We start from the raw sequence: 22,452 nt of genomic DNA, 5'->3' as shown, positions 1-22,452 counted from the left end.
CGGAATCACGTGAAATTTTTATCACACATTCTCGGGAGTATATTTGAATATTACGAAGCCTCGGTTTCGTTAAAAGGCCACTCAGAGGTCAGAATTGACATATTGACACTTTTAACCCTTGAAATTTACAATCTTCCGATTATTTTCACAAACGGCTTCGCATACCCAATCAATTACTCATTTAAGAATATTTCTTTCACGTGTGGTCATTCAGAGGCCCAAGTTTGGCATATTGACACTTTTAGTCCTTTCGTTTGCATATTTTCACTTGTTGTCAACTTTAGTCCCTTAAACTCAATCTTTCTCATAACGGGAGTTTAGGACACGTGTCTATGTATAATTGGACACGTTTTTATGTGGTGTTACATCGGGCAATCCACTTATGTTCCTTTTCTTGTATTTATGTTAGATTTAGCTGTCTTTTTTCTTCTTTTGTGAATTTGAGCTCATTTAATCCTGAAAATACAAAAGGAAGACAAAAACACTCTTTTTCCAACACTAGTACTTAAAAAGGGTTAGTTTTATGCCTCATTTGATGTAATTTATATGTTGCATTTTACACACATCACATATAAAAGATACTCCTAAAAAAATACGAGGATACTTCTAACCAAAAAATAGGATACTTGATATTACGAAACTCCCATTTTTTTTGTAAGCTCAAACATTTTCAACCCAAAAACTTGTAGAATAATTATGCCCGAATGATAAAATAAGCCCAAATTAACAATAATAAAATTGAAAGGAGTCCCTAAATATAACTAATAAAGTTAACCCAAGACGCAGAACGCTATTATAGTTGAATAAGTGATCTTGCTCGTCTTATACTGGAAACCGGAACACATAGTATTTGTCCTTTGGTTTATCGGGTAGTGAAGCTAGCTTTGGTTTCATCGGTCGCAACCGCAACCGTTGAAATATGTTTTTTTTTCTAAATTGAAGCATGTCAAGATGGATTTATGCAATCAAATGAGTCCAGAATATTTGAACATTGCTATGGTTTGTGCGGTCGAAAAAATAAACTTTTGATAAAGTAAAAGACGACGATGTGATGGAACAATTTCAAGCTATGAAAAAGAAAGAGGACAGATCTATTAGGTATTTGTTTTACTTTATTTATTATTGTTTTTTATAATTGCCCGGTTAATTTTTTTTTTTGGATACCCCTAAATTAATGGGCTAGGTCTGCCACGGGTCGTATGTGTACACAATGCATTTTCGATATTATATATACTTCTAATTTGCAACACTAAAATGCATAACAGGGTTGTACTTTGTGCATTACTGATGTATACTTCTAATTATATATTATATAATACTCTATTTTGTAACATTTGGGTGCAATGAGTTTTGTACCTTGTGCTTTGATAGTTTTCCTTGCATTTGAGGGTGTACCCATGGTTGTGTGGGTTGTACCCACTTTGGATTTTTAAACCCATTTTCTTCTCTCTCTGTGCTTTTCTCTTTCTCTCTCCAACACACACACTTCCTGCCCTTTTAGAGAAAGAGAGAGAGATAGAGAGCTCGAAGTCGGATATCAAGAGGCAAGAGACAGACAAGACGGAGTGGCGGTATCTGGCCGGCCACTTGGTTACGGTGGCGCCACTATGGTGGTTTATGGCGGTGGTTTGGTGACGAGAGGTTGTGGGGTGCGGCTAGAGTGATGGTGATTGGGTCCGAGCCGAAGGGGGCGGCAGGTGCAGCGACGACGGTGAGGAAGGGGTTGATGAAGGGGTGGACTTGGGTGGTGGCTCACGACGGATTAGGGTTCCGGAGGTGCCACCGGCGCCGCGAGTCCAGCAAGATTCAAGAAGCAAAAACTCATCTCCTATGGGCTCTAAGCGACCTAGGCTTTGCTCCAAGCGACACTCGAGAATCACGGATTCAGGCGGCGATGGTGAATACTGAATAGTGTTTCAGACGGCGGCGGTTTCGACAGAGGTGCTTTCCTATGACGAGGAAGACGATGAAGATGACCGAGAGCCGAGAACCACGAAAAGGTAGTTCATTTATCTCGATTATCAATATCTTTTATAAACCTTTCAACCCTAATTGAACTTACAAAATTTCTCTTCAAACTCAATTTTTGTTCTTCTGCAAATTAGTTGGGAGATTGGGTGAACCACTACGACAACACCATTGTTTGTCGCTGCTTTAGCCTCTATATTGTCCACTTTTTCATCTGGAGCACCAAGACAATTGTTCAAGCCTTTAAACCTGATCTGTTCAGGTAACCATTCCCACTTCAATTGATTTTATAGTGTATACATACTGTTAGAAATTGATACTAATCATATATAATAGTGTATGAATTTGAATTGATTTTATAGATTGTTCACAATGATTATAAAAAAATTTACGGGACGAGTGGGAATTTCGATGGGTGTTTGACGGTTTTTGAAGAGATGAAAGCGCTTGGTGTCAAACCGAATTTGGTGTGTTATAATACGTTGTTAGACGCTATGGTAAAAAAATTTACGGGACGAGTGGGAATTTCGATGGGTGTTTGACGGTTTTTGAAGAGATGAAAGCGCTTGGTGTCAAACCGAATTTGGTGTGTTATAATACGTTGTTAGACGCTATGGGAAGAACTAAGAGAACGTGGCAGGTTAAGTCGATTTATCAGCAACTTCTGAGTAGTGGATTAACGCCTGGTTGGGCGACTTACGCTTCACTTATTCGCGCATATGGTAAAGCGCGGTACGGTGATGACGCAATGATCGTGTACAAAGAGATGACAGCAAAAGGGATGAACTTGAATAATGTTCTTTACAACACCCTTTTGTCTATGTGTGCTGATATCGGCTTCGTCGATGAAGCTGTTGAGTTACTTGACGACATGAAGTCGTGTACGGATTGTAAGCCCGACAGCTGGACGTATTCATCGATGCTCACAATATTCTCGTGCTGCGTAAAGGTCGTAGAGGCAGAGGCCGTGTTGAAAGAAATGGTGGAGTCCGGTTTCCAGCCAAATATATACGTTTTAATCTCGCTAATCCAATGCTACGGGAAAGCCGACCGTACAGACGATGTGGTGACAACGTTTGACCGAATCATCGAACTTGGTATAACTCCGGATAAGCGGACGTGCGGCTGTCTTCTCAATGTGATGACACAAACGCCTCGTGAAGAACTCGGTAAGCTTACCAGATGCGTTCAAATCGCCAATCCGAAGCTTGGTAGTTTAATCGAAGCAGATGCTATGGATATAGTAGGCTATTGCCAATGCTGTATATGGTATTGCACTTATGATTTAAAAAGGGTTTGTTAAAGTTAAATTGCAATATGGATTTTTAAGGCAGTATCATACTTATGTAAGTTCTTAACGAGGAGTTTCTAATAGGCATTTGTAAATAGTGTTTATTTATTAACAATGTGCAACTGTATGACACAAATACTCACTGTGGGTGAGTGTTACCCCGCAGCGAAGCGCGAGTGTTTTTATTTATATACACACCTGTATACGATTTTTTTTAATAATTGCTTAAGGTTTGAATTATGTTCCCGTCCCGTATTGACGACACCGCTGCAATGCGCGGGTTCCCCGCTGCAGGTTGTTTTCTACATCTGGCACTCTGAGGCGGGCCGCGTAAGACTTAAGGGAGGTCTTACGCGGGCCGCGTGGACCGGGTGAACTGGTAAAACAAATTTCAGACTTGGCAGTTTCAGTCCCTGAACGTTTAAACTCCTATTTAACTTCATTTTTGGCAATCAAGGCCCTTGTAGTAAATTTCTTGGAGTCCAAGGATGTGCAAACAAACTTCGTTAGCCTCGGGTTCGTTAAATTCCTTTGTAAACACAAGTTTCATCAAGTTGACGCTTTTAACCCAAAGTTTAGAAAACATGCTTAACGATCTCGGAATCACGTGAAATTTTTATCACACATTCTCGGGAGTATATTTGAATATTACGAAGCCTCGGTTTCGTTAAAAGGCCACTCAGAGGTCAGAATTGACATATTGACACTTTTAACCCTTGAAATTTACAATCTTCCGATTATTTTCACAAACGGCTTCGCATACCCAATCAATTACTCATTTAAGAATATTTCTTTCACGTGTGGTCATTCAGAGGCCCAAGTTTGGCATATTGACACTTTTAGTCCTTTCGTTTGCATATTTTCACTTGTTGTCAACTTTAGTCCCTTAAACTCAATCTTTCTCATAACGGGAGTTTAGGACACGTGTCTATGTATAATTGGACACGTTTTTATGTGGTGTTACATCGGGCAATCCACTTATGTTCCTTTTCTTGTATTTATGTTAGATTTAGCTGTCTTTTTTCTTCTTTTGTGAATTTGAGCTCATTTAATCCTGAAAATACAAAAGGAAGACAAAAACACTCTTTTTCCAACACTAGTACTTAAAAAGGGTTAGTTTTATGCCTCATTTGATGTAATTTATATGTTGCATTTTACACACATCACATATAAAAGATACTCCTAAAAAAATACGAGGATACTTCTAACCAAAAAATAGGATACTTGATATTACGAAACTCCCATTTTTTTTGTAAGCTCAAACATTTTCAACCCAAAAACTTGTAGAATAATTATGCCCGAATGATAAAATAAGCCCAAATTAACAATAATAAAATTGAAAGGAGTCCCTAAATATAACTAATAAAGTTAACCCAAGACGCAGAACGCTATTATAGTTGAATAAGTGATCTTGCTCGTCTTATACTGGAAACCGGAACACATAGTATTTGTCCTTTGGTTTATCGGGTAGTGAAGCTAGCTTTGGTTTCATCGGTCGCAACCGCAACCGTTGAAATATGTTTTTTTTTTCTAAATTGAAGCATGTCAAGATGGATTTATGCAATCAAATGAGTCCAGAATATTTGAACATTGCTATGGTTTGTGCGGTCGAAAAAATAAACTTTTGATAAAGTAAAAGACGACGATGTGATGGAACAATTTCAAGCTATGAAAAAGAAAGAGGACAGATCTATTAGGTATTTGTTTTACTTTATTTATTATTGTTTTTTATAATTGCCCGGTTAATTTTTTTTTTTGGATACCCCTAAATTAATGGGCTAGGTCTGCCACGGGTCGTATGTGTACACAATGCATTTTCGATATTATATATACTTCTAATTTGCAACACTAAAATGCATAACAGGGTTGTACTTTGTGCATTACTGATGTATACTTCTAATTATATATTATATAATACTCTATTTTGTAACATTTGGGTGCAATGAGTTTTGTACCTTGTGCTTTGATAGTTTTCCTTGCATTTGAGGGTGTACCCATGGTTGTGTGGGTTGTACCCACTTTGGATTTTTAAACCCATTTTCTTCTCTCTCTGTGCTTTTCTCTTTCTCTCTCCAACACACACACTTCCTGCCCTTTTAGAGAAAGAGAGAGAGATAGAGAGCTCGAAGTCGGATATCAAGAGGCAAGAGACAGACAAGACGGAGTGGCGGTATCTGGCCGGCCACTTGGTTACGGTGGCGCCACTATGGTGGTTTATGGCGGTGGTTTGGTGACGAGAGGTTGTGGGGTGCGGCTAGAGTGATGGTGATTGGGTCCGAGCCGAAGGGGGCGGCAGGTGCAGCGACGACGGTGAGGAAGGGGTTGATGAAGGGGTGGACTTGGGTGGTGGCTCACGACGGATTAGGGTTCCGGAGGTGCCACCGGCGCCGCGAGTCCAGCAAGATTCAAGAAGCAAAAACTCATCTCCTATGGGCTCTAAGCGACCTAGGCTTTGCTCCAAGCGACACTCGAGAATCACGGATTCAGGCGGCGATGGTGAATACTGAATAGTGTTTCAGACGGCGGCGGTTTCGACAGAGGTGCTTTCCTATGACGAGGAAGACGATGAAGATGACCGAGAGCCGAGAACCACGAAAAGGTAGTTCATTTATCTCGATTATCAATATCTTTTATAAACCTTTCAACCCTAATTGAACTTACAAAATTTCTCTTCAAACTCAATTTTTGTTCTTCTGCAAATTAGTTGGGAGATTGGGTGAACCACTACGACAACACCATTGTTTGTCGCTGCTTTAGCCTCTATATTGTCCACTTTTTCATCTGGAGCACCAAGACAATTGTTCAAGCCTTTAAACCTGATCTGTTCAGGTAACCATTCCCACTTCAATTGATTTTATAGTGTATACATACTGTTAGAAATTGATACTAATCATATATAATAGTGTATGAATTTGAATTGATTTTATAGATTGTTCACAATGATTATAAAAAAATTTACGGGACGAGTGGGAATTTCGATGGGTGTTTGACGGTTTTTGAAGAGATGAAAGCGCTTGGTGTCAAACCGAATTTGGTGTGTTATAATACGTTGTTAGACGCTATGGTAAAAAAATTTACGGGACGAGTGGGAATTTCGATGGGTGTTTGACGGTTTTTGAAGAGATGAAAGCGCTTGGTGTCAAACCGAATTTGGTGTGTTATAATACGTTGTTAGACGCTATGGGAAGAACTAAGAGAACGTGGCAGGTTAAGTCGATTTATCAGCAACTTCTGAGTAGTGGATTAACGCCTGGTTGGGCGACTTACGCTTCACTTATTCGCGCATATGGTAAAGCGCGGTACGGTGATGACGCAATGATCGTGTACAAAGAGATGACAGCAAAAGGGATGAACTTGAATAATGTTCTTTACAACACCCTTTTGTCTATGTGTGCTGATATCGGCTTCGTCGATGAAGCTGTTGAGTTACTTGACGACATGAAGTCGTGTACGGATTGTAAGCCCGACAGCTGGACGTATTCATCGATGCTCACAATATTCTCGTGCTGCGTAAAGGTCGTAGAGGCAGAGGCCGTGTTGAAAGAAATGGTGGAGTCCGGTTTCCAGCCAAATATATACGTTTTAATCTCGCTAATCCAATGCTACGGGAAAGCCGACCGTACAGACGATGTGGTGACAACGTTTGACCGAATCATCGAACTTGGTATAACTCCGGATAAGCGGACGTGCGGCTGTCTTCTCAATGTGATGACACAAACGCCTCGTGAAGAACTCGGTAAGCTTACCAGATGCGTTCAAATCGCCAATCCGAAGCTTGGTAGTTTAATCGAAGCAGATGCTATGGATATAGTAGGCTATTGCCAATGCTGTATATGGTATTGCACTTATGATTTAAAAAGGGTTTGTTAAAGTTAAATTGCAATATGGATTTTTAAGGCAGTATCATACTTATGTAAGTTCTTAACGAGGAGTTTCTAATAGGCATTTGTAAATAGTGTTTATTTATTAACAATGTGCAACTGTATGACACAAATACTCACTGTGGGTGAGTGTTACCCCGCAGCGAAGCGCGAGTGTTTTTATTTATATACACACCTGTATACGATTTTTTTTAATAATTGCTTAAGGTTTGAATTATGTTCCCGTCCCGTATTGACGACACCGCTGCAATGCGCGGGTTCCCCGCTGCAGGTTGTTTTCTACATCTGGCACTCTGAGGCGGGCCGCGTAAGACTTAAGGGAGGTCTTACGCGGGCCGCGTGGACCGGGTGAACTGGTAAAACAAATTTCAGACTTGGCAGTTTCAGTCCCTGAACGTTTAAACTCCTATTTAACTTCATTTTTGGCAATCAAGGCCCTTGTAGTAAATTTCTTGGAGTCCAAGGATGTGCAAACAAACTTCGTTAGCCTCGGGTTCGTTAAATTCCTTTGTAAACACAAGTTTCATCAAGTTGACGCTTTTAACCCAAAGTTTAGAAAACATGCTTAACGATCTCGGAATCACGTGAAATTTTTATCACACATTCTCGGGAGTATATTTGAATATTACGAAGCCTCGGTTTCGTTAAAAGGCCACTCAGAGGTCAGAATTGACATATTGACACTTTTAACCCTTGAAATTTACAATCTTCCGATTATTTTCACAAACGGCTTCGCATACCCAATCAATTACTCATTTAAGAATATTTCTTTCACGTGTGGTCATTCAGAGGCCCAAGTTTGGCATATTGACACTTTTAGTCCTTTCGTTTGCATATTTTCACTTGTTGTCAACTTTAGTCCCTTAAACTCAATCTTTCTCATAACGGGAGTTTAGGACACGTGTCTATGTATAATTGGACACGTTTTTATGTGGTGTTACATCGGGCAATCCACTTATGTTCCTTTTCTTGTATTTATGTTAGATTTAGCTGTCTTTTTTCTTCTTTTGTGAATTTGAGCTCATTTAATCCTGAAAATACAAAAGGAAGACAAAAACACTCTTTTTCCAACACTAGTACTTAAAAAGGGTTAGTTTTATGCCTCATTTGATGTAATTTATATGTTGCATTTTACACACATCACATATAAAAGATACTCCTAAAAAAATACGAGGATACTTCTAACCAAAAAATAGGATACTTGATATTACGAAACTCCCATTTTTTTTGTAAGCTCAAACATTTTCAACCCAAAAACTTGTAGAATAATTATGCCCGAATGATAAAATAAGCCCAAATTAACAATAATAAAATTGAAAGGAGTCCCTAAATATAACTAATAAAGTTAACCCAAGACGCAGAACGCTATTATAGTTGAATAAGTGATCTTGCTCGTCTTATACTGGAAACCGGAACACATAGTATTTGTCCTTTGGTTTATCGGGTAGTGAAGCTAGCTTTGGTTTCATCGGTCGCAACCGCAACCGTTGAAATATGTTTTTTTTTTCTAAATTGAAGCATGTCAAGATGGATTTATGCAATCAAATGAGTCCAGAATATTTGAACATTGCTATGGTTTGTGCGGTCGAAAAAATAAACTTTTGATAAAGTAAAAGACGACGATGTGATGGAACAATTTCAAGCTATGAAAAAGAAAGAGGACAGATCTATTAGGTATTTGTTTTACTTTATTTATTATTGTTTTTTATAATTGCCCGGTTAATTTTTTTTTTGGATACCCCTAAATTAATGGGCTAGGTCTGCCACGGGTCGTATGTGTACACAATGCATTTTCGATATTATATATACTTCTAATTTGCAACACTAAAATGCATAACAGGGTTGTACTTTGTGCATTACTGATGTATACTTCTAATTATATATTATATAATACTCTATTTTGTAACATTTGGGTGCAATGAGTTTTGTACCTTGTGCTTTGATAGTTTTCCTTGCATTTGAGGGTGTACCCATGGTTGTGTGGGTTGTACCCACTTTGGATTTTTAAACCCATTTTCTTCTCTCTCTGTGCTTTTCTCTTTCTCTCTCCAACACACACACTTCCTGCCCTTTTAGAGAAAGAGAGAGAGATAGAGAGCTCGAAGTCGGATATCAAGAGGCAAGAGACAGACAAGACGGAGTGGCGGTATCTGGCCGGCCACTTGGTTACGGTGGCGCCACTATGGTGGTTTATGGCGGTGGTTTGGTGACGAGAGGTTGTGGGGTGCGGCTAGAGTGATGGTGATTGGGTCCGAGCCGAAGGGGGCGGCAAGTGCAGCGACGACGGTGAGGAAGGGGTTGATGAAGGGGTGGACTTGGGTGGTGGCTCACGACGGATTAGGGTTCCGGAGGTGCCACCGGCGCCGCGAGTCCAGCAAGATTCAAGAAGCAAAAACTCATCTCCTATGGGCTCTAAGCGACCTAGGCTTTGCTCCAAGCGACACTCGAGAATCACGGATTCAGGCGGCGATGGTGAATACTGAATAGTGTTTCAGACGGCGGCGGTTTCGACAGAGGTGCTTTCCTATGACGAGGAAGACGATGAAGATGACCGAGAGCCGAGAACCACGAAAAGGTAGTTCATTTATCTCGATTATCAATATCTTTTATAAACCTTTCAACCCTAATTGAACTTACAAAATTTCTCTTCAAACTCAATTTTTGTTCTTCTGCAAATTAGTTGGGAGATTGGGTGAACCACTACGACAACACCATTGTTTGTCGCTGCTTTAGCCTCTATATTGTCCACTTTTTCATCTGGAGCACCAAGACAATTGTTCAAGCCTTTAAACCTGATCTGTTCAGGTAACCATTCCCACTTCAATTGATTTTATAGTGTATACATACTGTTAGAAATTGATACTAATCATATATAATAGTGTATGAATTTGAATTGATTTTATAGATTGTTCACAATGATTATAAAAAAATTTACGGGACGAGTGGGAATTTCGATGGGTGTTTGACGGTTTTTGAAGAGATGAAAGCGCTTGGTGTCAAACCGAATTTGGTGTGTTATAATACGTTGTTAGACGCTATGGTAAAAAAATTTACGGGACGAGTGGGAATTTCGATGGGTGTTTGACGGTTTTTGAAGAGATGAAAGCGCTTGGTGTCAAACCGAATTTGGTGTGTTATAATACGTTGTTAGACGCTATGGGAAGAACTAAGAGAACGTGGCAGGTTAAGTCGATTTATCAGCAACTTCTGAGTAGTGGATTAACGCCTGGTTGGGCGACTTACGCTTCACTTATTCGCGCATATGGTAAAGCGCGGTACGGTGATGACGCAATGATCGTGTACAAAGAGATGACAGCAAAAGGGATGAACTTGAATAATGTTCTTTACAACACCCTTTTGTCTATGTGTGCTGATATCGGCTTCGTCGATGAAGCTGTTGAGTTACTTGACGACATGAAGTCGTGTACGGATTGTAAGCCCGACAGCTGGACGTATTCATCGATGCTCACAATATTCTCGTGCTGCGTAAAGGTCGTAGAGGCAGAGGCCGTGTTGAAAGAAATGGTGGAGTCCGGTTTCCAGCCAAATATATACGTTTTAATCTCGCTAATCCAATGCTACGGGAAAGCCGACCGTACAGACGATGTGGTGACAACGTTTGACCGAATCATCGAACTTGGTATAACTCCGGATAAGCGGACGTGCGGCTGTCTTCTCAATGTGATGACACAAACGCCTCGTGAAGAACTCAGTAAGCTTACCAGATGCGTTCAAATCGCCAATCCGAAGCTTGGTAGTTTAATCGAAGCAGATGCTATGGATATAGTAGGCTATTGCCAATGCTGTATATGGTATTGCACTTATGATTTAAAAAGGGTTTGTTAAAGTTAAATTGCAATATGGATTTTTAAGGCAGTATCATACTTATGTAAGTTCTTAACGAGGAGTTTCTAATAGGCATTTGTAAATAGTGTTTATTTATTAACAATGTGCAACTGTATGACACAAATACTCACTGTGGGTGAGTGTTACCCCGCAGCGAAGCGCGAGTGTTTTTATTTATATACACACCTGTATACGATTTTTTTTTAATAATTGCTTAAGGTTTGAATTATGTTCCCGTCCCGTATTGACGACACCGCTGCAATGCGCGGGTTCCCCGCTATGTTTTCAAAAGCATGTATTTGTATTAAATTTAAAAAAAATGATAAGAATTGTTCATGCGTATCATATATGTAAATAACTTGATATTTTTAAAGTGAAAAACAATTATTAAATGATAAATGTTAAACGGCTGGGTCCAAATTCCAAACCGTCAAAATCCTTAAAACTGAACGGTGAACCAGACTGTTAATGTTTCAAACCGTTCAAATCAGGTGACCTTCTTTGGTTTGGGCGGTTTATGAACACCCGTATTGTGAGGTACTAGGTTTGACCTCGATTGTTTAATTGTCATCTCAAGGCATTTACAACAATTTCTAAGTCCATATGTTATGACTTGTAAATTTTATAATGGTTCTTTTGCAGGCTGAAAGTACAACCATTGATTTGGAACTCACAACTCTATCAAACACCCACCATGTGGAGCTGAACCCCAGTGATGCAGGGTTTTAAGACCGGTACATTGCTCAAGAAATCATCAAAGAGATGGCGAAAAACAGACCAATTGACACCAAAGGAAAGAAGGGTTTCAAAGGTTAGCTTAAAAATATTACAAATTTTATTTTAAATTAATTTAAGCTGTGTAAGAGCGTTAAAGCCCCCGCCGCATCGCGGCGGGTCGCGCATCTAGTTTGCAACACTAAAATGCATAACAGGGTTGTACTTTGTGCATTACTGATGTTCAGAGCATTTGATATTTGTACCTTAGGTTTTTATGTTTGTAAACTGTTTTGGGCTGACAAGCTAAATCAGCTCCTCCATTTACCCCTCCTCACCAGCACGACAGAGAGAGAACGGAGGAATGGCCGCCGCCAACGGTTGTGCTTCACAACAGGGATGCGACGCTCATAACAGCGGTGGATTTTAGAAAAAAGAGAAAACGGACGGAGCACTGGTTAGGGTTTCCAAAATCCGTTCACCAATATCATCCCTCCGATAGCACTCTAGAAATGGTGGTTTATTGGGTAACAAATAAGAGGGTTATGTATCTCAGAACAAGATAGAGATGACGGTGATGATTCAGATATGGGAGTTCCGGCGACGTGTAGAAAATCCTCCGGTCACAAAACTCAGGGCCGGCCTTGGGGGTGGGTGATCCGCACCCCTGGCCGAGGCCTGATTTCCAAAGGGGCACAAAGATTCTTTTATATATACATCCATCCGCCAATAAAGAATGAAGATTTTTTAATAGGGGCGACATCTTTTTGAGCTATGTTTCTGTAAGTTCTGTTTGTGCTTGAATGTTTCTTACAACCTTTGATAACTTGGTGAAACTGATTAAATTGACTAAAAATCCAATAGCGATTTTGCTTTATTGACTACTAAAATGAGTCCTTGTCATGCATGTAGTTGTGCCATTTAATGTAAGTTGAAACAGGTTTGGATAGCAACTATTATTTCAGTTACATTACTCGATGCATAACACTTTTTTGGTTGGGTTCTCATGAGATTAGAAGCAGGTACCTGACCATCACACACTGTTTTTGCAATGTCTTTAGAAAATATGACCCTTAAGTTACTTCAGATTATCAGAAAGGATTAATAACTGACTACAAAATATGGCCTGTGTGTGTTTTTCTGTAACATTTTAATGTTTGCTTAGCACAAATACTGTTAACCAAATTTAAGGGTGCTGCTGCATTCTTTAGGTATGAATTTTTATAGTGTTTGGTTTTATTGTTATGCATTTGAGGTTGCTTATCGCCCCTACATTCAATCACTGATATAAAGGTAACTTATTTACCAAAACAGGTACAATGATTGGCTGTCGTGTATGCATATCCAGAATTATCCTAACTCACCTTAGCGATGAGCATTTGGTACTGGGCAATGTTTTAAAATCCGGTTTTTATACCGTACCAGATTGGGCTCAGAAACGGTTCAACCATGTGTACCGGACGGTTTAACCTGTTCTACCGGATGGTTCAACCGGTACTACCAGCCGGTTTACTGGGTACTGGTTCCGAGTTTTCTGTATTGAATTACCTTCATTCGGTACCCACTTTTTGGCATTTTCGAAACCGGTTTTTTTCAGTTCGGTACCGGTACGTTGCCAGTTTTTACCTTCAGTCTTACCCCGTGTCGTGTTAATACCAGTACTCAGGAGAAAAAAGGTGGCAGACGGGAGGCGCGTATCGGTCAGCTTGTAGGAGAAAAAAGGTTGCTCAAACTTGTGGTATGTTTTCTTTCATACTACATACCTTCTACATTGTGAATAAACTATAGCCTATTGATACCTTCATTAAATTAGAGTTGTTCACTTTGCAATGAAAATTATAGTTTGAACTGCTAACTACGGTTTTGGAATATGGCAAACCAAACTGGGTTGGTTGGGTTGCCCAGACTGGCCAAACTAGCCTAAAGAGTTTGGAAAAAAAACTGGCAAAGGAAAATCGTCTCGGACCTGCTAAACCAACCTTAAATCGTGGATGGTACCGTATAGACACACTACTTCAAATTACAGGATGAATCCCAGGATTTGTACAAAAGGCAACAGTTGAGAGAGTTGGCTATTCTAAAGAATAACCTTCGATGGCACAACACACAGCCAAAAGGCAGTGTGTCTCCTTTTGGTTCCAATAGAATAAAACGTGCCAAGACTAGGTTCCGAGGAACCCGACATCGTACTCGGGCTACTTTAAAACTAAAGAATTATTTATATAACGTTGTACTTGTAGTTGTTACTCGGATTTCTATGTAGTTGTTACTCGGATTTCTATGACGAAAGAAGTATGATAAGCTTAAACAAAACTGGTATGAATCTGTTCGATTGCACGCCCATTTCGTTGCCCGTGGCGCAATGCGCACGGGTCACTTTTCTAGTTGATTCTAACTTGCACCAAATGCATTTCTAAGAATTAATAGCTTTTTAGTTGTGAAAAAACATTAATAATAAATACATATAAATAAATTGATTTGTTTATATTGTACATTGTGTTATACAGTTTATACATTATGCAATTTTGTTTTGTATCCTTTGTAAGAAGTGTTTTTTTAAGTAAATTATATTTTTGGTCCCTGTGGTTATATTACTTTTACTATATTAGTTTAAAATAAGAATTTTTAACATATCTGCCCCCATGGTCTCTATAACTAACCATTTTGGCCTCTATGATCTCTAGACTTAGGGGTCAAAATGGTTAGTTATAGAGACCATGGGGGTAGATATGTTAAAAATTCTTATTTTAGGCTAATATAGTAAAAGTGATATAACCACAAGGGCCAAAAAAATGTAATTTACTCTTTTTTTATTAATTAAAGTTTATATTGTACAATGTGTTATACAGTTTATACATTATGCAATTTTGTTTTGTATCCTTCGAAAGAGGTGTTTTTTATTAACTAAAAAGACACACAAGACAGTATCATCATTATTTATAGAAAAGGTCGACAAGATACAACATCATGACACATTGACACTGCACTTATATGAACATTGATCAGAGATATACACTTATTTTATGTTGACTAAATGTTAAACATGTGATTTATTGATAATAAAACTAAAAGAAAAGGTTATATGACTAGTTTCTTCCTTGTATGTTCTAAAGATTATATTTAACAGAAGTTTCATTCATCGATCTTTTCTTAAAGCAATTGTAGGAATATTGATGATAAATAAACAACAAAAGTTACACTACAAAAGAAAGATTAAAGCATAACGTGGTTATCAATGAAAGAGTAAATTACAATTTGCCTTGTGGTTTGACTGATTGACTATAACGACACCTTATCTTCTAGATTTTGCATTCATTCATTCTCTCTCTCTCTCTCTCTCTCTCTCTCTCTCTCTCTCTCTCTCTCTGCTAGTAGGGGCGGATGTATGTAGACACTAGGGGTAGCCAGGCTACCTCTCAACTTTGTCGGCGAAGTGTAAAATTAGTGGTAAAAAATATTCTCTCTGGTTTATGTATCTGGGATACCCCTGAGTATATATTAGGATACCCCATAGGTCCAAAATTTTTTTTGGTATACCCTTGAACTTGTCTTCTAGACCCGCCACTACTTGCTAGCATAACATTGCACTCTGCCACCACGTCGCCATTGGCTCTCGGTTAACCGTTAAATTTAGGGGCATTATGGTAAATTTGTTGGCCAAACTTCTCAACCACTCATCCTCTCCTCCCTCCTCTTATCCCCTTCACACCCTGCCACCCCTATTTCTTCCACCGGACGACCCACACCTCCACACACACTATACCACCGCCACCGTCGACGACCACTTGATCACCACCACAGTCGCACCACCGCCTCCTTGACTCCTCCATCGTATCCCTTTTACACCTACATTACAGTACCTACACACACTACAGCATGGTTCTTGAAGTTCGATTCACGGTGACTACTCCAGCATTCCATGGTAATCGTGAATTTATTTTAATATTTCTTGTTTTATGTTAGTTTAGAACCTTAGATTATACATTATTTCTTGAACTTAAATATGCACTGTATACTTGTATCCGGAGTGGAAGTGGTTGACGACACCCACAACCACCAGATCATCCAGATGACGGTGGTAGGTAGGTGGTTGAACAACTTGAACTTTAGTTTTTGTTCCAGGGGGATTCGGAGACTTCTACACAATCACCGTCGTCTCATCACCACCGTCTCATCACCATCTACAATCGTCTCCTACCTTCACCAAAACTAGGTCTTGGGTTAATTATCTTTTGGGTTATGTATAATCATCTAACTTATATAACTTTTTTATATGTCTAGCTTATCTAACTTTTGTAAAAACTAAATGCTTATGGATTGGGTAACTTTTATGGTAATTATGTTTAATGGGATCATGGTTTTGTATTTGTAAAGATACTGAATGGTTATGCACTTTGATGCATGGATGGGGATCATGGTTACGTAGTTGAACTTTGGGTATCATGGTTTTGTAGTTTAATTGACTATGATCATGTTTATGTAGTTGAAATTTAAAAGTAGGATAGAATACATGTACAAAATGTGGGATATAATTGGGATGCACAAAAGATAGAATTTGAGATATAATTGGGATAGAATGTGAAATATAATATGCAAGGGATAGAATGTTCAATGTAACTACGTCAATCAGGTTCAAGAATGTTCTATGTAACTAAGTCAAACATGCACAATGTAAGTCAAAACAAGTTCTCAATGTGCAAGTTAAACAGGTTTAATGCTAGTCAAACAGGTTCAATGTAAGTATAACAAGAAACACGTTCAATGTGAGTCAAATGTGAAAGATGAATCAATCATTATATGTTGCATAATGTGCAAGTCAAACAGGGTCAATGTAAGTCAAACAATTTGACTAGATAAAGTTACACTGCAGTTGTGATTTTGAAACATTCTTAAAGTTTGACAATTGTAAGTCAAACTGCATGCTTATGCTTAATGGGATCATGGTTTTGTAGTTGTAAAGTGGGATAGAAATGTGGCTAGTGTAAGTCAAACCTGTAAACTGAAATTTAGGATAGAGTAATGCAAACATGTTAACTGTAAGGATGTAGGTCAATTGAAATTTGGGATAAAGTCAAACGATGTTGGCTAATGTAAGTCAAATGTGAAAGTCAAATAATTTAAGTCATAACTAAAATTTGGGATAGACTTGTAAGTGAACCTATTAAGTCAAACAATTTGTGATAGAGTTGTAACTGAAATGTGTTAGTCAAACAATTCAAAAGGTTGGTTCTACTGTTGTATAGAAACAGGTTATGCATGTTATAATGGATATAGTTTCATAATATGTTACTACATAACAGGTTCATACCATACAGTTGTGCATACAAATTCATAATCTGGGTCTAATTCAATCTTAGTCAAATACACAACAGTTCTGCGACTACGACTAAGATTGTGCAGTTTACAAAAGGTCAAAATAGTTCTATGCATCCGGATTTTTTGTATTGTTAGATGAATATTAGTTTTTGTAACAGCTCGTAAAATCACGTCCAATGATGTATTGACACGTGTAATAAACCCTAATAAAGTCAAACATTGAATTTAAGGAATTAATTTTTTCAAAACATCGAAAACTTTGATTGCAGAAGGACTGGAAGTGTTAACATACCTAAAATAAGTTTCTAAATAACCTCGTACGGTATTTATATTCACAGATAAGCCACTTGTTGATCAAGTGTAGCCGTTTGCGTAATTTATTGAAAGTTTGCGCAATAAAGGGGTTAAAATCGTCAACATGTTAATTCTTACCTCTGAGTGACCTTTTAACAAACTGGGAGCTTCATGATATTTGATTATACTCTCAGGAATGCCAATTATTGGCCGTCTAAGGTTTTTATACCTTTAAGTGAAGTTACGCGCAACTTTGCAAGTTAGAGGGACTAAAAGTGTCAATATGTTTAATTATACCTCTGAATGACCTTTTTACGAACCCGAAACATTATGATGTTTTTATAATACTCTCATGAATGCCTAATATGAATTAGATAAGGCTTCGGTGCTATTAAACGATGATATGCGCAAGTTTGCGCATTAAAGGGACTATTTGCGTCAAACTGCAAAAGTCTATCGATTCGTATGGTATCGAACCTCCCGGAATATGACCATAAGTTAAACATGCCCTAAATATCCTTTACATAGCTTAGAAATAGTCTTAGAGGTGTTGGGTGCGCAAAAATAAACTTATTTGATCAACAGGGACTAAAAGCGTCAAAAAGTGCACAAGTTTGCATTTTCGCGCATATCTTACGTTCTGTATATATCCGGACATCCAAAATTTATGTAAGCATTAAAATATTTTATTTTAGTGTGTGGCATGATAAAATTCGATTCGTCGCGTAATTTGGATCGTTTTTCACGTCCGTTCGTGTTTCGTCGTAATTAGCCGAACAAAGTGACCGTACGACCAAACGAACCGACATCCGGCATATTTTTTAGCATGTTTCATATCCCCTATGTTTAGGAATCATTGTAGAGCCTTAAAAATGGCTTGACGGGCCTTAAATAAGTCAGGAATGACAATTAACATAGTTCAGGGACTGAAACTACACATTTTGGAAATTTTTTGCTGGTCTGGACTGTTAGGCAGGCCGTGTAAGGCCACACAGACCCCTACGCGGGCCGCGAGACATGATCAGATGCAGAAAACTGGTTTTTAGTTGCTGGTTTTTGCTGAAAATGGTTTCCATACTCACCCATTCGACTCTAGGGGCTGCCCACAGATTGTAAAAGTGGTTTTACACTTGTTGCCATCTGATTATAACTCCCTGACACTTGTCGCGATCTCGTGCAATCCCGAAAACTATAAATAGAAGTGGGTTTGCACTTCTTTCTTCACACCATTTCCTTCAATCTGCTTGTTCTCTGAATTTGAGAGGATCTTGAGCTTCTTAAGAACCTCCTTCAGTCCATTGGACCCTTGTAAGTGTCCTTTCATGACTCGTTTGTTTTATTTAGCGTTTATAGCCGAAAAGTCAAGCGTTTTCGATAAACGCTTTGACTTTTAAACGGTTGAGCCATTGTTCGCAATGAATGTGGCTACGTGATCGTAATTATGTAGGTGTTAGACCCTCATAAGTGTACCTCCTAATTACCACGTTTACTTAGTCAAATTGTCGGGTCAAAATAATTAAAATAAAAGTCAAACGGGTTAGTTTTAAATAAAATTCATAACTATTAATATAGAAGCCATAAAATCAGTTTTCTCACTTTAAGAACTTGGTAAATATTAGTTGAACATGTCTAAGCATGTTCAACCCGACAATTCTAAGTATTAGGCTCGGTTCGGAACCGAAAGTCGCAAAAGTAGACTTTTGCTTTGACTTTCAGTTCTGACCCGATTTAGCTTAGTTTAGATATGCCATAGGATTCCTTTAGGACCATGTTATAGGTTAGCATAACCCTCTGAGGTTATACAACTTGGTTCCATAGTAATCCTAGTTCATTGTATGTTTCCATTATATGCCTAAATGTTGACCATTATGCCCTTTTGACCTTAAAGTGATATTTTTGAAAATGTGAAAGAATAGAAACCTTTATTACTGAAATATAAACATGTTCCTAAATTTTCACATCAGTTTGAGGTCTAGATTAGGAGTTATGCTCAATAGCGTAAATAGAAAGCTTTTTATTAATTAAACGGCGTACTTAGCATAAACCCTATCTAAACGCAATTTTTGATACCAAAATTTTTACCTACTGATTTAGAATAATATTTTGGGATTTTTGAAGATTTTTATTTATTTTTAGGCTGAGCATAACATAGGGTTATAGCTTTAATTCGGTAATTGTCGGTTTTGCCCTTTTGGCCTATAAAATGAGTTTTACATAACATTTTGACACCAAACCTTTTGCTACTGATTTTATATGATAAATAAAACATTTTAAGCTTTCTGGAATGATAAAAATATCAGCTTTTCTTATAAAACCCGGAAATCGCTTAAAATCGCCTTTTTACGCGTTTTTAACGCCTAGTATAAGTTAAAACTATTTTAAACATATAAGGTTTGATACCTACTGATGTTTTAAGTAAATTTTCATAATTAAACAGTAGGCAAAAGTTTTAAACTCAGAATTCTAATTTTGACCTTTAAAGCTTATGTGAAATTACCAAAATGCCCCTTCGGTGCGTAGTTTGGTTATAAATGATAAATTTCACATATAAGCAATACCCTACTGATATAACTTATTAAATTGTGTATTTTACTGATTATATCAGACCTGAAACTCAGATTTATATTTAATCTCTTTTATAACCTTTAAAATGACCAAAATACCCCTACGGGGCTTAATTTGAGTTTAAATTCGTTTTGGGAATAATGGAAGGTATCTTACTGATATCACACTATATTTAAGGCATATTAACTTAAGAAACCTGTATATGACTCTTATGGTTCCCCGTTATGCATTCTTCGCGTTCAGTACGGTTTATGTAACTAGTTTGCATAAATTAACCGAAACGGGCCAAACCATATCATTTTTATCTCAAAATCCAGAATGTGTTTAGTATACCCATATTATACAAGTCTCCATACTTGCCGGGTCTAAATCACATTCTAATCCAGTCTTCGCTAAATCATGCGTTTTGAACCGTAAACCTTTCCTTAAAACTAACCGGTGTAAGTTACCACTTAAGTAAGACCCGTTAGGAATCTAATAGGTTAATAAAACCTTCGTTCCAGATTAAGAGCCCCAGTAGAGGTACTTGTGCTTGCTGATTAGGATATACGGCTGAGTATAAATTTGTTAGGATCCGAGGTTCTCATGATTGTGTTTGTTTGTATGAACTTGACAGATCAATGAATATGTAACAATGTAAAGTGCAGCGGAAATGGATACAAACTGTATAAACACAATCAAGGAAGAAAATAGTTTGATAAACAAGTACTTTTCATTGAGTCGAATGATTGAAAATACAAAGCAAATGATTACAACATGTTTACAGAAACTAAGCTCCCCCTTAGCCAGATACCCCAAGGTTGGTTGCACAAGATGAAAGGATTGGACTGGAGAAGAAGAATCTACTCAGTCAATCAAATGTAACAGTACAGGGTACTGTTACATTTATAGGCAGTCCAAACCACTGAAGCATCTTGGCTGACGTCACCATGATAGTGACATCTAACGACCTAACAACCAATAAACACTGTTCTATGCAAACTACTGATATGCAAAATCTGATAATCAATATAATACAAACTTGAGATAACTACTGCTTCACGTTCCACTGTTGTAGCCTGAGCACTGATGTTGAACTTCAGTGCTTTCTTCAAAGGTTATCAGTCTTTGAGTGGGCAGTGCTTGAGTCTTCAACAGTACTTAGAATACAGCAGTAGATAGAGTAACAGTGTTTGTCTTCAGCAGTCTTTTAGAGTATCATTAGTGTTTAGTTCATCAGTTGTTGTAGTGAGCAGCACTTAAGATTCATCAGCTGTCAGAATACCACTGTCAAGAGGAAAGCAAGGAATAAACTGCTGCTTATTGATAGTCCACTGATGTGATCCGTTTTGGCTTTACATTATCTGTTCCTCTGTTAGGGTTCAATCCCAACAATCTCCCCCTGGAACAGATAATGCCAAAACCCTTCACTATTCAGGACCTTTATTACTCATCAAGAGTGCCTTAGCTTGATCCTTGAATTCAGCTTCAAATTCCTTGGCACTCTGGTCATCTTCATCCCTACATAATGAAAGTTCAAGGAGATCCTGCAGATCTTCAACACTTAGGCCTAGTGCTTCTTTCCTTGATATGTACTTCACTTCGCCATTGGCTCTGACCAGGGTCAATACGTGGTTCTTTTGATCAGACATCCACTTTAGTATTTTTAAGCCAAGTGGGTTTCTTGGGAGAGACTTATTTTCAGATGAGTTGAGGGAAGATGGCCTTGAAAACACATGCAGACTTTCAGACATTCTTTTGAAAGCTTCTTCAATGACTTTGTCTGCTGCAGCTATGTCTTCTGCAGTTTCTTGTTCAATAAGTTCTTGTCTTTCAATTTCTGTCTTGTCTTTTGCAGTGTTTGGAGATGCAGGTTTGTTCAGTACCTTCATAAAAAGGTTTTGAAGCTTTGATGAGTTGTCTTCTTTCAGACCCATTTTTAAGATGGTCTCCTTGAGATACTCTGCTTCCTTTTCTTTGACCTCTTCTTCAGTCAGCTGTTTACCTTCATCTTGATTTGACCCAAGAGTAGGATTGTCTGCTGATTTTATCATTGTTTTGAAGTTTTCAATTTTCTGTTCAAGCTTCATCATTTGTTCTCTTTTCTTTGAAGCATCTGAAACAGTTTTCTTTCTTTTCTTTAGCCTCTCATAGGCTTCATCAGTCTGCTGCCTAGACCATTTTGATATGGCTTCAGCAGTGTCCATCTTAGCATCCACCAGCTCCCTTTTCTTTCCTTTGTATTCAGCAGTGAGGTCAGCAATGAGTTTTTCGTATTTGCTCCAGTTTGGAGCATTCTTCCTTTTTGAAGGATCATTCTTGATTCTTTGAATCCTTTCTGCCTCATGCTTTAAAGCTACTAATGGCCATTCTTTAAACTGTTGTTCTTCAGCAGGATAGAATTTTTCATTCATGATGAAGGCTAGAAGTTGTTTTCTTAACTTCTTCTTTTGATCAGCCTTTTCTTTGTTTAACTCTTGTACAAATTCTTCTATCTGCTTTACTTTTGAAAGATAGAACTCCAGTCTTTTAGCAATGCCTTCTTCGCTTAGACTTTCCTTTTCACTGTCAACCTTAGCTTTTACTTTAGCTTGCCTT

At 38.2% G+C, this 22,452-nt stretch overlaps 3 protein-coding genes and 1 long non-coding RNA gene across 15 annotated transcripts; all 4 read left to right on the top strand.

Annotated features, from left to right (window-relative positions):
* The first annotated feature begins 1,448 nt into the window (after positions 1-1,448).
* LOC110898114 (pentatricopeptide repeat-containing protein At4g16390, chloroplastic-like) lies at positions 1,449-3,477 on the top strand. 2 transcript variants are annotated; one of them, XM_022144862.2, is made up of 3 exons: positions 1,449-2,000; positions 2,106-2,230; positions 2,331-3,477. In XM_022144862.2, exon 3 carries the CDS (start codon positions 2,525-2,527, stop codon positions 3,269-3,271), a length of 747 nt encoding a protein of 248 aa, XP_022000554.1. In that variant the 5' UTR covers positions 1,449-2,000; positions 2,106-2,230; positions 2,331-2,524; the 3' UTR covers positions 3,272-3,477. The 2 variants fall into 2 exon arrangements, with proteins under 2 accessions (XP_022000554.1, XP_022000556.1); XM_022144864.2 differs by having other exon boundaries at positions 2,305-3,477.
* A 1,829-nt stretch (positions 3,478-5,306) lies between these two features.
* On the top strand, positions 5,307-7,335 carry LOC110898113 (pentatricopeptide repeat-containing protein At4g16390, chloroplastic-like). 2 transcript variants are annotated; one of them, XM_022144859.2, is made up of 3 exons: positions 5,307-5,858; positions 5,964-6,088; positions 6,189-7,335. In XM_022144859.2, the coding sequence occupies exon 3, from the start codon at positions 6,383-6,385 to the stop codon at positions 7,127-7,129; it is 747 nt and encodes a 248-aa protein (XP_022000551.1). In that variant the 5' UTR covers positions 5,307-5,858; positions 5,964-6,088; positions 6,189-6,382; the 3' UTR covers positions 7,130-7,335. The 2 variants fall into 2 exon arrangements, with proteins under 2 accessions (XP_022000551.1, XP_022000553.1); XM_022144861.2 differs by having other exon boundaries at positions 6,163-7,335.
* Positions 7,336-9,164: 1,829 nt separating this feature from the next.
* LOC110898112 (pentatricopeptide repeat-containing protein At4g16390, chloroplastic) lies at positions 9,165-14,032 on the top strand. Of its 10 annotated transcripts, XR_002569228.2 has the most exons (8): positions 9,165-9,715; positions 9,821-9,945; positions 10,046-10,952; positions 11,629-11,797; positions 11,972-12,482; positions 13,015-13,216; positions 13,360-13,438; positions 13,543-14,032. XR_002569228.2 is itself a non-coding variant. In XM_035981967.1 (6 exons), exons 3-4 carry the CDS (start codon positions 10,240-10,242, stop codon positions 11,690-11,692), a joined length of 777 nt encoding a protein of 258 aa, XP_035837860.1. In that variant the 5' UTR covers positions 9,169-9,715; positions 9,821-9,945; positions 10,046-10,239; the 3' UTR covers positions 11,693-11,797; positions 13,015-13,216; positions 13,360-14,032. The 10 variants fall into 10 exon arrangements, 5 of the variants coding, with proteins under 5 accessions (XP_035837862.1, XP_035837860.1, XP_035837858.1 ...); XR_002569225.2 differs by having other exon boundaries at positions 13,015-13,438; XR_004877190.1 differs by having other exon boundaries at positions 9,167-9,715; positions 10,046-11,029; positions 13,015-14,032.
* Positions 14,033-15,270: 1,238 nt separating this feature from the next.
* Positions 15,271-16,037, top strand: LOC118485630. Its single transcript, XR_004877188.1, has 2 exons — positions 15,271-15,622; positions 15,823-16,037. It is a non-coding gene; the product is annotated as an uncharacterized LOC118485630 (long non-coding RNA).
* The last annotated feature ends 6,415 nt before the right edge of the window (positions 16,038-22,452 follow it).

This window comes from Helianthus annuus, chromosome 13 (genome assembly GCF_002127325.2).
Source record: "Helianthus annuus cultivar XRQ/B chromosome 13, HanXRQr2.0-SUNRISE, whole genome shotgun sequence".
NCBI classification, from domain to species: Eukaryota; Viridiplantae; Streptophyta; class Magnoliopsida; order Asterales; family Asteraceae; genus Helianthus; species Helianthus annuus.
The sequence above is the reverse complement of the archived record's forward strand: the minus strand, read 5'-3'. Positions and strand labels throughout refer to the sequence as shown.